Source organism: Silene latifolia, chromosome 5, assembly GCF_048544455.1.
Source record: "Silene latifolia isolate original U9 population chromosome 5, ASM4854445v1, whole genome shotgun sequence".
Classification (NCBI taxonomy): Eukaryota; Viridiplantae; Streptophyta; class Magnoliopsida; order Caryophyllales; family Caryophyllaceae; genus Silene; species Silene latifolia.
This window is the reverse complement of record NC_133530.1, coordinates 8,298,206-8,312,139: the sequence shown is the minus strand read 5'-3', so window position 1 is coordinate 8,312,139 and position 13,934 is coordinate 8,298,206. Positions and strand designations below refer to the sequence as shown.

Here is a 13,934-nt window from a genome sequence, read left to right as displayed (position 1 = left end):
CGTCTTATTTATTCCGTTATTTAACCTGCTTTAGTCTTAGGCTCTGTTTGGTAAAGCTACTTGAAAAAGGTAGTTAAAAGCTGAAAAAGTAGCTGAAAACTGAAAAGCTAACTGAAATCTGAAAAGATAACTGATAATGTAACTGAAAATTAGGAACGGATAATTTAATTGATTATATAAAAATTGTTTGGCAAACTAGCTGAAAAGGTAGCTGGTTTTTGGTAAAATGACGTAAAAATGTATGATAATTATTTAATACTCCCTCCAATTTCATTTATTGTTCCTCTTTCCCTTTCCATCCATTTTCCTTATTGTTCCCTCTTTCCTTTTTTGGACAACTTTGCGTGGTCCAAAATCAATTTGATGTGGAGTCATGTGTATTGTGTGGTCCTAATTAATTCCCTTATTTCTTATGCCAAAAAGAAAGGGGAACAATAAATGAAATTGGAGGGAGTATTAAAGATTGTTGAGGTAAAAAATGGAAGAAAAATTATTTTAGGTACTGAAATCTCAAATATGTAGCATTTCATTTCAGGTAGCTTATTTAGACAAATAAACTACTCAAGAAACACATGAAAAAAAATCAGGCAGCTGAAATTTTAATTAAATAAGTTACCTAAAGTGTCATGTGAAACAGAGACTTAGGCGGACATGAAATCTTTTACAAGAAGAAGAAAGGAACGAAATTTAAGTTGATCAAAGACGTCAACAGCATGATAATCACCTTCAGTGAAATGCCCTTTCACCATAACTCCCTTCTCCTTCAAAAGCTTAACAAGTTCCACCTGACGATCCACAAGCGGATCTCCACTACACCCGGTTACCAAAACCCGCCACCCAACCTGCTTCATCCGATTCCACAATTCCATACCCTACAATGTATGCTATATTCCCTCCTACACTCGATCCCATTAAAAAACATTTCGAACAATCTCCATACTTTGCAAGCCACTCATCTTGTTCATGCTCCTCATTTCGAATCCAACGCAATGCGTCTATGGAATCATCGTACGCTGCAGGAAGGCGGTGTTCAGGCGCAAGACGGTACTCAACTGATACAACCAGGGCACTGGTGAAAACAGCAAGTTCAGAGCAGAAGTCATGAAACATAGTAGAATTAGCATGGTGGAACACGAACCCACCACCGTGAAAGTAGACTATAACGGGCAGCTTGGAGGAAGACGAGGAGGGATTTAACGCGATTTTAGGAAGGAAAAGTCGTAAGAAGGTGTTGTCGACTGTGTTGAGAGGGCAGTCTTTGGTGAGAACAAGGGAAGTAGAGTTTGGATCAGATGAAGCTTGGGTTGATGGAGTTTGTGTTAATCTCGTTACGGATCCGTCTCGGTTTTGTTTGAGTTGGAGAAATTTGTAAGGATCAATTGAAGATGTTGGGTATGAAGGGTTGGTTTTGTTTGTCATGTTTAATTTGTTTGTGTTGAGAGATTTTTGCTGGGAATTGAGTTTAAAGGATGAACTATTGAAAAAAAAAAAAGCATAAATTCTTTACTTTGTTGATATTATTTTGTGTATGGATTCATTTGGCTTTATTAAAGTGAAAGATTCTGATTCTTGACCACTACTTATCAAGTGTATTTTTATCAAGAAATTACAATAATGATCGAGGTGTTTAGTGTATTACGGTTTACGGAGTACTAATTATCTCGTATAACAGCTGTATGTTATATAACAATTATTATTCAGAACCTTGTTACCTGATAATAGTAACAAATGAAATGTGTAATCGTATAAGCATTACAAAACCGTCTTTACTCTTTACACGGTAAAATAGTTAATATAACACTCCACACTTTGTTTTACAGCTGCAGGTATCAATGCATTATTAAGGTGTTAAAAAAAAGTAAAAAATAAATGTCAGAAGTGGGATTTGAACCCACGCCCTCGTTAGAGGACCAGAACTTGAGTCTGGCGCCTTAGACCACTCGGCCATCCTGACTTTGATGATTTTGAGAAGCAGAAATAAGAATGTATAAACTTTGATGTATTATTAATCTGATTGAATTGTGTGATTACAAAAGTGATCTTTTTGATAATACATGACTACTATTTACCTTTAATCAAAACCGACTCAATTAATATAAATTATATATCTAATTAGCCAACTAACTAATAGTCAACTGTTATTCTGTTGACTTTGTATATACTCAATCATGTCGACAGAGCAAAAGCTATTTTATAAATATTTGTCAGTTTATGTTAAGATTATAGAGGGTAGATGATTGTATAAAAGGAATTGTATTATTGATTGTGATTCTAACTGAATACATGAGTGTATATATAATACACCTATTATCATAAACCCTAGACGATAACCGAAGATGTCTTAGTCTAGTGGTTAAGACGGAGGTATTGTGAACAATAGGTCCGATGTTCGAATCCCCCCTCCCCTATATTGTAATGCGACTAAGTGTGCGTTTCGATTGACAAAAAAAAAAAAAAAAAAAAAAAAAAAAAAAAAAAAGACGATAGCTGGCCCTAATGGGCCTAATATCCTAATAGTTTAGTTAACTTTATGAAGTAGAAATATGCTCAGGGTGTTTAGAGTGGGGCGACGGACTCCGACGAGTATGGTGTTGGGGACAGAGTGGGTGACTGCGGTGGTTTGCGGTGGGTGTTAGTGGTTAAAAGGTGAAGGTGGACAATTTTGATGGATGAGGAAATAATTTGAGAACTGAATAAAACAAGGGCATTTTCATCATAAAAACACAAAAATAGATTTTGCGAGCAATTTCAAAATTGGAATATGTGGTGGATGGATATAGTGAACGGGGACTGTTACCGTTTCCCTCCCTTGTACATGTTCATTTACAATGGTTGCCAAAGCTGCAAGCCTGGTCGCGAGGATCGGTGAACAATGATTTCGGGGTTGGTGTAGAGCCAAATCCATTACCTCTTCCTCGATTTAAAAAGATGCTGTTAATTGCCTGCCCGAAAATGTCGTATACTCATGTGGAAGACCTAAAAATATATGATTACGCTATAGTTTGGAGAGCTGATAAGTCCCGTCAGAGGTGGAAGCAGGATTTGTAGTCAGCGGGACAAAAATTTCAGCATCGGCGAAGAGGTAATTGTATAAGGTAACCTCGAAAAAGTTCAAAAATTTTAACTAAAACTTTCTGTTGGGTTTGTGCTTTGATTCTGTTAGTTGACTATGCGGGGGCCTGTCATGGGCCTTTATTAGGTCATTCTGTATTAGGTCAAACCTCTACCTAGCAGAGTCATGCTTATCATACCGCCTGAATCTGTAATCTGAAAAATTCCTCACATATCAATAAAACTCTTTCCCTTCTGCCCTGTGGACGTAGCTAACACACCGTTAGTAACACACGTAAATCTGTGCGTTTTGTCTTTATTATTCTTTTATTTGTTTTTCGCTTTTAAACACTTTCGAAAGTATAGGTTCTTTCTTTCTTATGTCGACATGCAAAATTCTACTAGTCGTACAATTTATGGTATTTGTCAGCCTAGTTTAGATTACTCAAGGTCAGATGCAACCCCTGTTATATTGTTTCCATTTAACTCGATGTCAAATTATTTAAGATTTGGTGACGAAGTATCGTTATTAGTTTATTACCCCCCATCTTCACCAGGAGGATGGAGGGTATACTATAGCGAAAGTCTTTTATTTATGTCAGCCACGATAAAAACATGTTTCGTAATATATTATTATTAAGGCCGACTTACATAAGAACTAACGTGTAGGCAAATTCTACAATCACTAGAACACATTTACATAAACGACCATATAACAAAGAAAGGTAATCAGTGGATAATAAATCTGAACTATAGCAGTAATAATTAGATAATAAAGACGATATTATGGATCGCTAATCACAATCGGTAATGAAGCTTATCAGCCTTGCATTCAGCAGCAGAATACAAAGTCTTGGACAAAGCTTCAACTTCGACTCCCTTGAAATCAAACGGACATGAATGCAACTCAGGATACCTGTGGGACCCACAGTACACTTGTCCACACCTGCACTCGAAACCCGTCAGCCCAACCCGTTTCTTGCAACAACCACACCTCTTCTTCATCTTCTTATTCATCTGGGTCTCGCTCCCACTTTCGACAGCGACCTTAGTGACGATTTCGTCTTTGTTGTTATTATTTGTACGAGTTTGTTCTTGTTGTAGGACTGCTTGCTTGAGGGAATCTTTGTAACACTTAGAACAAAGATTCTGTTGGGTCGGATTCGCATAGAATCCGCATCCATTTGCACAAAGAGGTGGGTCATTCATGTTGCTCATCTTCTCGTTCGTTTTCAAGTAAGTCGCTCGAAAAAAGTCTCTTTTTGTATTAGGATGTCAATTTACGAAGACAGCGTATGCTTTGTTATTCTTAGCAGTTATGTGTAAATAATTTTAGTGTTAGATGGGGTTGTGACTTGTGACTTGTGTGTATATATATAGATGTTCAACTTTTTTTTTCTTTGATTTCAAGTACATTTCCTAATTCCATCTTGCCTAGGAAAGATTATGATTTAGGCTATATTAGAAGTTTCTAGAACTTTTAGTATTCAAAACTAAAGATTAGTATAAGGCGGAGTGATTATATGATTATAAATAAGTTAACCCACGTATATATTAATCCTTTTTATTTTTTTTTGAAAGAGATATTTTAATAATATGTAAACAAATCATTAGACATAGAATGTAAATATTAAACCCTTATAACGTTTTTTTTTTTGCATTATAAATAAGTTAATTACCCCGTTCCAACTCACGGGCATTCAAACTAAGTTAATGTCGGAACGTTATTAATGAAGAGTACTTGATCATATTATTAAATTTAAATATAACTATTAGATATAATGAGTAGCAATTGTCCGTATTCGGTATTCGGGATCTGGTTGGATGTCGAACTACATGCAAAAAAGATGGTGTAATTATGAGTATGTTATTTGTCCCACATTGAAAAATAATGCAGGTTTGATAAATATATACTACGTATAAATAGTAGAAACATCAGAAAAATAATCTAAGTTTGGTGAATGTTACTTATAAATCAATTAGTAGATTATACAACTGGTTGTATGTAGTTTATGTACAACCTTTTTAATGTTGTCGAGTTTTGTTATAAAGTTGTCGAGCTTTACTAACAAAATTGTCGAGTTACAATACAAAATTATTGAGCTTAAGAGGAATAATTATTAAACTCAATAACTTTTTAAACTAGCTCAATAACTTATAAAATAGCTCGACAACTTTGTGTAAAGAACTCAACAACTCTGAGGCGGTTGTACAATGTTAATATACAACTGGTTGTAAGATAGTATTTGTGCTTATAAATAGTATAATTGTCCCACATCAAAAGATTAATATAAGGTGGGGAGATTATAAATAAGAGTTAACCCACGTATATATTAATCTTTTTTTTTTTGAAAGAATATTTTAATAATATGTAAGCAAATCATTAGACATAGAATGTAAACATTAAACCCTTATAACGTTTTTTTTTTGCATTATAAATAAGTTAATTATCCCGTTGCAACGCACGGGCATTCAAACTAGTTATTACTGTAGAGAATAACTTGACACATGCTTACTATTAGCTTCATGACAAATTAAAAAACATTCACTAAAAAAAATTCACAACTTAAATAATTTTTTTTATTAGTTTTCCATTTCAATTTTTTTGTTTCATATCAAAATACAATAGAGTGAACTGATAAATATTAATGAGGTGCAAATTTAAAAAGTATAAATCCTTCTCTATTGTATTTGGAAGGTGTTGATGTGGTGTTTAGTGGTTGAGGATATGGGGTAGCGTTGACATGCGGCGTCGTTGGTGGTGGTTGTGGCGGCGTCGCTTGTGGTGGTTGTGTCGGTGTGGTGGATGTAGGGTGTAGGTGGCAGTGGTTGACGGTGTGGGAGGGGGTGGTGGGTGTTGGTGGGAGTGGTGGAAATAGGGAGTAGGAGGAAGAAGAGATTATGGGGTTATGGGCTTACCCAAGGGGGGGGGGGGGGGTATGGATGAGAATGGTTTTGGGGGTAGGGGTATGGGTTACCCTTTCTTTGTGTTAAACAAACAACAACAAAAGGAATCCATTTTTATTCTCCTTCCTTTTCTTTATTCCCTCCAACCAAACGTCCCCTAAGAGAATACAACTTCTCTAAAGTTTCTTTCCAAAGTGCTCAAACTTATATATGGAAACAAATTAGTTTTTTATTTATTAAACTAATTTTCCATTTAAAATAATTTATACATAAAATCTGTATCTCCTATTATTAACTTCGTGATGAAAAAAGAATTTCTTTAAAATAATTTGATGTAGTTAAAATATTTTCATAAAAAACACAATTCATGAAATTATTCAATTCTTTTGATTAATTTTAATATTAATTATTTTTTATAAAAATTCCCGAGATATAAATCTAAAATTTGTAACTAAACTAAAAATTTAAACACCTATATTTACCGCGCATTTGCGCGGGATCTATACTAGTTCAATAGTAATAGAAACACAAACACTTACCAGTATTATATTTATTATAAAATAATACTCCCTATCACAATAGCTTATGTAGCAAACAATACTCCCTCCATTTTTTAATATATGACGTTTTACATTTAAGAGGTAAGCCTTTGATTTTAATATTTACAAAAATATATTTGTTCAAAAAATATAAAAATGGTACCATTAAATTCCTTACGAAAAACTCTTTCATATGAGTATACATATCATAATATTTAGTCTTATATTTTAAGAGATATTGAAGAGAGAAGAGAGTGTCTCGAAATGTGAGAAAGTCATATAAAAAAACAGAGAGAGTATTAGTTGAGTCGGTTATGATTAAAGATAAATAGTAGTCATGTATTATCAAAAAGATCACTTTTGTAATCACACAATTCAATCAGATTAATAATACATCAAAGTTTATAGATTCTTATTTCTGCTTCTCAAAGTCATCAAAGTCAGGATGGCCGAGTGGTCTAAGGCGCCAGACTCAAGTTCTGGTCCTCTAACGAGGGCGTGGGTTCAAATCCCACTTCTGACATTTATTTTTTACTTTTTTTTAACACCTTAATAATGCATTGATACCTGCAGCTGTAAAACAAAGTGCGGAGTGTTATATTAACTATTTTACCGTGTAAAGAGTAAAGATGGTTTTGTAATGCTTATACGATTACACATTTCATTTGTTACTATTATCAGATAACAAGATTCTAGATAATAACTGTTATATAACGTACAGCTGTTATACGAGATAATTAGTACTCCGTAGACCGTAATACACTAAACACCCCATTATTATAATTTCTTAATAAAAATACACTTGATAACTAACTAGTGGTCAAGAATCAGAATCTTTCACTTTAATAAAGCCAAATGAATCATTACACAAAATCAATATATATATATAAAAGAGGCTTTTTTCAGGCATTCTGAGAGACTCCAACTATTCTAAAACACTAAAATATATCTATATCTATCTATCTAAGTTTTATAAAATATGTATAACAATTAACAAAGGATATACAATAATAAATAAATAATTTAAATCTAAACAAACTCAAATCAAACTAAAAGATAAAGTTTGTAATATAGGCCATAATAAACGTCAAATAAGTCTCATATTTGTACCAAACAAAAAGTCTAATATGACTCAAATACTTCTATAACACCGGCTACAGTATTATATATACTCAATCCTCTTGCTTAATCATAAACCATTGGACTTCTTTCTATTGTTTTGTACGCAACTTTTTTTGGTTTGTTCATGTCGTATTACATTGATTGGCGATTTCTTTCTTTGTTTTTCTTTTCTTTTCGCAGCACGATTACGATTTCATACAATAATATTCATCTTATTACGTACGAATGTGATTGAATTCTTCTTATTTACCTTCAAACGTTACACACTACGTAATTCAATATGCTCCTTTATTTTATTTCCCTATGATATGTATGCTTATTAAATAAACTTCGTCGGTATCGCAGGATATAATATGAAGATTGAAATAGGAGGTTCAATTTTAGGAGCTTTAACCGAAAGGAGGACCGAGCTTGGGTTCGTCTCCAAACTACAATTTCTTTGGTGTTTTTATATTTTAGTATGCTTTTTAGTTTTTTCGTTGAGATTACGTTGTTTACGCTTTAATTCAAAATCTAATTTGTCACTATTGGTATTTTTTTTGCAGGAAATTTTTACCCGTTTTACTTCTATGATTGTATTTTAACAGGGGTATTATGTTAATGATGACTATAATTTCTAATGATGACTATAATTTTCTACCACATTCCATTATTTAATACGGTATGCAGCTCTTCCCTGGCAAATAAAAGGTTGTACCCTCTCAACACATAGGTTGTGTATGGAAAGTGCTTGCCATATATAGGTAAACGATTGATCGAGATACCTAAAATAGAATAGGTAAACAAATGACCAGGACGGAGGGACTAGGGAGTATATGATTAACAGACATAAAGCATATCTACTCTATATTAACAGACGAGGACCATGAGGTTCTCCATGCATAATCCCGTACGAGTATTGCTTAATTAATTCTCAAACATTATGTAGTCTATTATTGTGAACACAGCATGATGAATGAGAACTTTTCGAGTGTTTACATATAGTCCAAGTTAAAATTTAAGAATGATTTTCAAGCAATGTAATGAATATCATAGTTCTTTTCTTATTTGATCGATTTCAATAATTGTAACAATACCAATTATGCATAGACGATTTACATACTTTCTAACAACACAAAAGGATTCTTAAAGTAAAATAAACACTATAGAATACGGAGTATAATTTTTGGTACATTTAGAAATAGGAAACCGTCAAAACATAATTAATGTGAGGTCCAATGTTGATCTTATATTTTATAGTGTATACCAGTATTGTGTTTGCAAATTTGTTATTAGAGTTGTTTATCATAGAAATTCGTTTATGAGACTTACATATTGACCGTGGTTTCGGTAATGTGCGGCAAATTCGGACTTAAAATAAGTGGTTTTGCATCTAATTTTAGTTTTGGATTGGATTTAGATGAAAGAAACGGAGTAGTAAAAATTCTACAAGTATAAATTTATATTTGTGCAGCTAGAACTAATTAGGCTTCCACGACGGTAAATAATTATGATATGTCATGGTAACCAACTAACCAGGTAATAATTCACAAAGGATCCACTATCATTCCATACTACTGATGCGATTAATTGATAGGTATTTTATATCCTAGGTGTTGATTAAGTAACAAATGGATAAAATAGGTTGGATGGAAGATCAAATTATGCTTTAAAACTATTCTCAATATAGAAAGGTTAACAAATGAATAAGACACTCATAAATAAAATAGGTCAACAAATGACCAGAAAAGAACACTAATTATACTAATTATTCATGACCTATTAATATCAAGTAAAAACTTTAGTCGTAATTTGATCTGGATGAAGGTAATAGACAAGTATCAAGTATCTTCATAAAGTCTAAAAGAAAACATAATTTTCATGTTGTTTTCTATCAACCAAACAATATCCTATTATGTAAGATTAGTAGAATCTATTTGAGTGTTTGCATATATTTACCAAACAATTCTTAACAAATTTGTAAGGACTTTTTTTTTTTGAAAGTAAATTTGTAAGGACTTGTAAAGGCAAATATTTCTTTTTATTAATATCACTTCACAAAATAACTCTAGACCACTCAAACGGGCTGGATGGGTCGGCTGGTCAGGCGGTTCATACATGTTAAACTCGAATACGGGTCAGACTAAATATGGGTGGGCTTATACGGGTCACGGGTCGAAAAAGTTACATTTTCCAGATGCAAAAAAAACTACATTTGTACAAACTCACGGTTCATACATGTTAAACTCATTAATTATTTATTCTACGAAGATCAAAAACTTATATTTTCCAGATGCAAAAAAAACTACATTTGTACAAACTCACTTACAAACAGAACACTATTTAGTTACTCGTGCATGACGATTATAACTTTTATATACACAAATCATAAAAAAAATCTTAATTTATTTGTATATACTCATATTCTTAAAAAATTATTTCAATGTATTTGTATATACTCACATTCTCACGAGAAAACTAATGTTAAGAAAGTAAACATAGCTTCTCAATTGCGAAGATACAATTAGAGACAGATCAATATTATAACCCGTACAACGTACGGGCACAAAATCTAGTAATATCAACAAAGTAAAGAATTTATGCTTTTTTTTTCCCAGCAAAAATCTCTCAACACAAACAAATTAAACATGGCAAACAAAACCAACCCTTCATACCCAACATCGACAATTGATCCTTACAAATTTCTCCAACTCAAACAAAACCGAGACGGATCCGTAATGAGATTAACACAAACTCCATCAACCCAAGCTTCATCTGATCCAAACTCTACTTCCCTTGTTCTCACCAAAGACTGCCCTCTCAACACAGTCGACAACACCTTCTTACGACTTTTCCTTCCTAAAATCGCGTTAAATCCCTCCTCGTCTTCCTCCAAGCTGCCTGTTATAGTCTACTTTCACGGTGGTGGGTTCGTGTTCCACCATGCTAATTCTACCATGTTCCATGACTTGTGCTCTGAACTTGCTGTATTCACCAGTGCCCTGGTTGTATCGGTTGAGTACCGTCTTGCGCCTGAACACCGCCTTCCTGCAGCGTATGATGATTCCATAGACGCGTTGCGTTGGATTCGAAATGAGGAGCATGATCAAGAGGGAATATAGCATACATTGTAGGGTTAAAGGTGTTGAAGTTAGTTTCTAATTTGGGACCCTTAGAGATTAAGGGGTTGATTCTACACCAACCTTATTTCGGAGGGATGGTACGAACAGGGTCAGAACTGAACCTGATCGATGATCCATACGTTCCGTTATCAGCTAATGATTTGTTTTGGGAGTTGAGTTTACCAGTTGGAGCAGACCGTGACCATGAGTATAGTAACCTGAAAATAGGCGAGGGTATGGAATTGTGGAATCGGATGAAGCAGGTTGGGTGGCGGGTTTTGGTAACCGGGTGTAGTGGAGATCCGCTTGTGGATCGTCAGGTGGAACTTGTTAAGCTTTTGAAGGAGAAGGGAGTTATGGTGAAAGGGCATTTCACTGAAGGTGATTATCATGCTGTTGACGTCTTTGATCAACTTAAATTTCGTTCCTTTCTTCTTCTTGTAAAAGATTTCATGTCCGCATAAGTCTTTGTTTGACATGACACTTTAGGTAGCTTATTTAATTAATATTTCAGCTGCCTGATTTTTTTTGATGTGTTTCTTGAGTAGTTTATTTGTCTAAATAAGCTACCTGAAATGAAATGCTACATAAAGTAGCATTTGAGATTTCAATACCTGAAATAACTTTTCTTCCATTTTTTTACCTCAACAATCTTTAATACAGAGTATTAAATAATTATCATACATTTTTACGTCATCTTACCAAAAACCAGCTACCTTTTCAGCTAGTTTGCCAAACAATTTTTATATAATCAGTTAAATTATCAGTTCCTAATTTTCAATTACATTATCAGTTATCTTTTCAGATTTCAGTTAGCTTTTCAGTTTTCAGCTACTTTTTCAGCTTTCAGCTACTTTTTCAAGTAGCTTTACCAAACAGAGCCTAAGACTAAAGCAGGTTAAATAACGGAATAAATAAGACGCTCTGCAAGTTCTTTTTGCCAATCTCTTGCCATTATTTACAAAGCATAAAGAGATATAAATCAGAAATTGTATAATTTGATAATATTGTTTTGTTTCAACAAAATTAACGAGCTGTATTATCGTTTTTTGCACGTTCTTTAAAATCTAGAGTTTATGCGAATTCTCCCAAGTTATAACCTATCATACGATCCATCAATACTATATAGTATATACATATAATCCGGAAATTAAGAGATTTCAATGTAATTAAACACTTAAATAAATATATACATATTAATTATACTATAGAGTTTTGGTTGAATTATAAAGTTAGAAAAAACCAGAATATGGTGATTTTTCTTAAAATAAACATGCCCCACTTATGCTATTAATTAGCGCAAATTCTTATTTGCGACGGGTACTATTCGTCTCTAATTGGAGACGGGCCAAATGTGACCATTTTATGAGAAAATGTGACCATTTTTCATAGGTAACATTTTATGAACAGTTTATGAGTGGTTACATTTTATCAAAAAGTGGTCACATTTGGCCGTCTCTTATTTGTGACCGTCACAAGGGAGACTTATTGATTAATTAGTATGTAATATTTTGGAAAGGGATATGCTACACAATTTTACTAAATCCCGCACATTTTCCCGCCTTATTCCGAATATACCCCTCTCATTTCTCACACCCACCAAGAGAGGGACAAATCAAAAACCGAATAAAAAAATAAAAAAATTCCAAATCGACGGACCACCAAGCCCCACCTCGAAACTGAACCGACGTCGACGACGGAAGGTTGATAGCGATGTGGTTGATGACCGTTCGTTGGTTTCTCTGGCAAAGATAATCGCTCGATATTTCTGTTCGTGGTCTAATTTTACAATTGTAAAATGTCACAGCATGGTTTTGCAGAATTGTCAAACATGTTTTCCATTTTCTCTAGCACTTGATTTGTTCACTCAAAGTTGTTAAACAAACAAGTATTCATGTTCTAATTGTTCGTAATTAATTAGGCTTGTAAATTGTAATCCATCATCAATTTAAACCCTAATTGTAAAAAAATCCCTTTTTTTCTAAAAAAAATAGAACATTAATTAGATCAATTAAAAGATAGGTTTATTAATAAAATTGTTGATAAAACGGAGAAATCACTGGTGATGTCTACAAATTACGATCCATAAATGTTGAGCTATTGCCGAATTGGTTAGATTTTGAGAGAGAATAGAGATAACTTTATTCAATTCTTTTTTTAAGATGAAGGGTAGTTATGGAATTTATGGGCAAAATGTGTGGGATAAAGTAATTTTAGGTGCGGGATTTAGCAACTATTTTTGGAAATTATTACAAGGTAATAAAAATAAGTTTTAAGGCAAGTTCTATTAAATTAATTTTTGAATACTATAAGTTCTAGATACTCCTAATATAGCCTAAATCATAATCTTTCCTAGGCAAGATGGAATTAGGAAATGTACTTGAAATCAAAGAAAAAAAATTGAACATCTATATATATACACACAAGTCACAAGTCACAACCCCATCTAACACTAAAATTATTTACACATAACTGCTAAGAATAACAAAGCATACGCTGTCATCCTAAATTGGCATCCTAATACAAAAAGAGACTTTTTTCTAGCGACTTACTTGAAAACGAACGAGAAGATGAGCAACATGAATAACCCACCTCTTTGTGCAAATGGATGCGGATTCTATGGGAATCCGACCCAACACAATCTTTGTTCTAAGTGTTACAAAGATTCCCTCAAGCAAGCAGTCGTACAACAACAACAAACTCGTACAAATAATAACAACAAAGACGACATCGTCACTAAGGTCGATGTCGAAAGTGGGAGTGAGACCCAGTTGAATAAGAAGATGAAGAAGAGGTGTGGTTGTTGCAAGAAACGGGTTGGGCTGACGGGTTTCGAGTGCAGGTGCGGAGAAGTGTACTGTGGGTCCCACAGGTATCCTGAGTTGCATTCTTGTCCGTTTGATTTCAAGGGAGTCGAACTTGAGTCTTTGTCCAAGACTTTGTATTCAGCGGCGGAATGCAAGGCCGATAAGCTTCATTATCGCTTGTAATTAGCGTTTCATAATATCATTTTAATCTATAGTTCAGATTTATTATCCACTGATTACCTTTCTTTGTTATATGGTCGTTTATGTAAATGTGTTGATTCTAGTGATTGTAGAATTTGCATACGCGTTAGTTCTTATATGTAAGCCGGCCTTATAATTATAATAAAATATTACGAAACATATTTTTATCGTGGCTGACATAAATAAAAGACTTTCGCTATAGTATA

General features: G+C 33.6%; 5 protein-coding genes and 2 non-coding genes across 7 annotated transcripts; 4 read left to right on the top strand and 3 right to left on the bottom strand.

The window, feature by feature from the left end:
- Positions 1–810: 810 nt before the first annotated feature.
- On the bottom strand, positions 811–1,494 carry LOC141654763 (carboxylesterase 1-like). Its single transcript, XM_074461880.1, has one exon. It carries the CDS (start codon positions 1,417–1,419, stop codon positions 811–813), a length of 609 nt encoding a protein of 202 aa, XP_074317981.1. The 5' UTR covers positions 1,420–1,494.
- A 376-nt stretch (positions 1,495–1,870) lies between these two features.
- On the bottom strand, positions 1,871–1,954 carry TRNAL-CAA (transfer RNA leucine (anticodon CAA)). The gene has a single exon. It is a non-coding gene; the product is annotated as a tRNA-Leu (tRNA).
- A 1,895-nt stretch (positions 1,955–3,849) lies between these two features.
- Positions 3,850–4,269, bottom strand: LOC141654762 (putative zinc finger A20 and AN1 domain-containing stress-associated protein 8). Its single transcript, XM_074461879.1, has one exon. The coding sequence runs from the start codon at positions 4,267–4,269 to the stop codon at positions 3,850–3,852; it is 420 nt and encodes a 139-aa protein (XP_074317980.1).
- Positions 4,270–6,936: 2,667 nt separating this feature from the next.
- Positions 6,937–7,020, top strand: TRNAL-CAA (transfer RNA leucine (anticodon CAA)). Its single transcript has one exon. It is a non-coding gene; the product is annotated as a tRNA-Leu (tRNA).
- A 3,226-nt stretch (positions 7,021–10,246) lies between these two features.
- Positions 10,247–10,720, top strand: LOC141654761 (carboxylesterase 1-like). The gene has a single exon (XM_074461878.1). The coding sequence runs from the start codon at positions 10,247–10,249 to the stop codon at positions 10,718–10,720; it is 474 nt and encodes a 157-aa protein (XP_074317979.1).
- Positions 10,721–10,815: 95 nt separating this feature from the next.
- On the top strand, positions 10,816–11,184 carry LOC141654760 (carboxylesterase 1-like). Its single transcript, XM_074461877.1, has one exon. It carries the CDS (start codon positions 10,816–10,818, stop codon positions 11,182–11,184), a length of 369 nt encoding a protein of 122 aa, XP_074317978.1.
- A 2,048-nt stretch (positions 11,185–13,232) lies between these two features.
- On the top strand, positions 13,233–13,710 carry LOC141654759 (zinc finger A20 and AN1 domain-containing stress-associated protein 1-like). Its single transcript, XM_074461876.1, has one exon. It carries the CDS (start codon positions 13,291–13,293, stop codon positions 13,708–13,710), a length of 420 nt encoding a protein of 139 aa, XP_074317977.1. The 5' UTR covers positions 13,233–13,290.
- Positions 13,711–13,934: the final 224 nt, after the last annotated feature.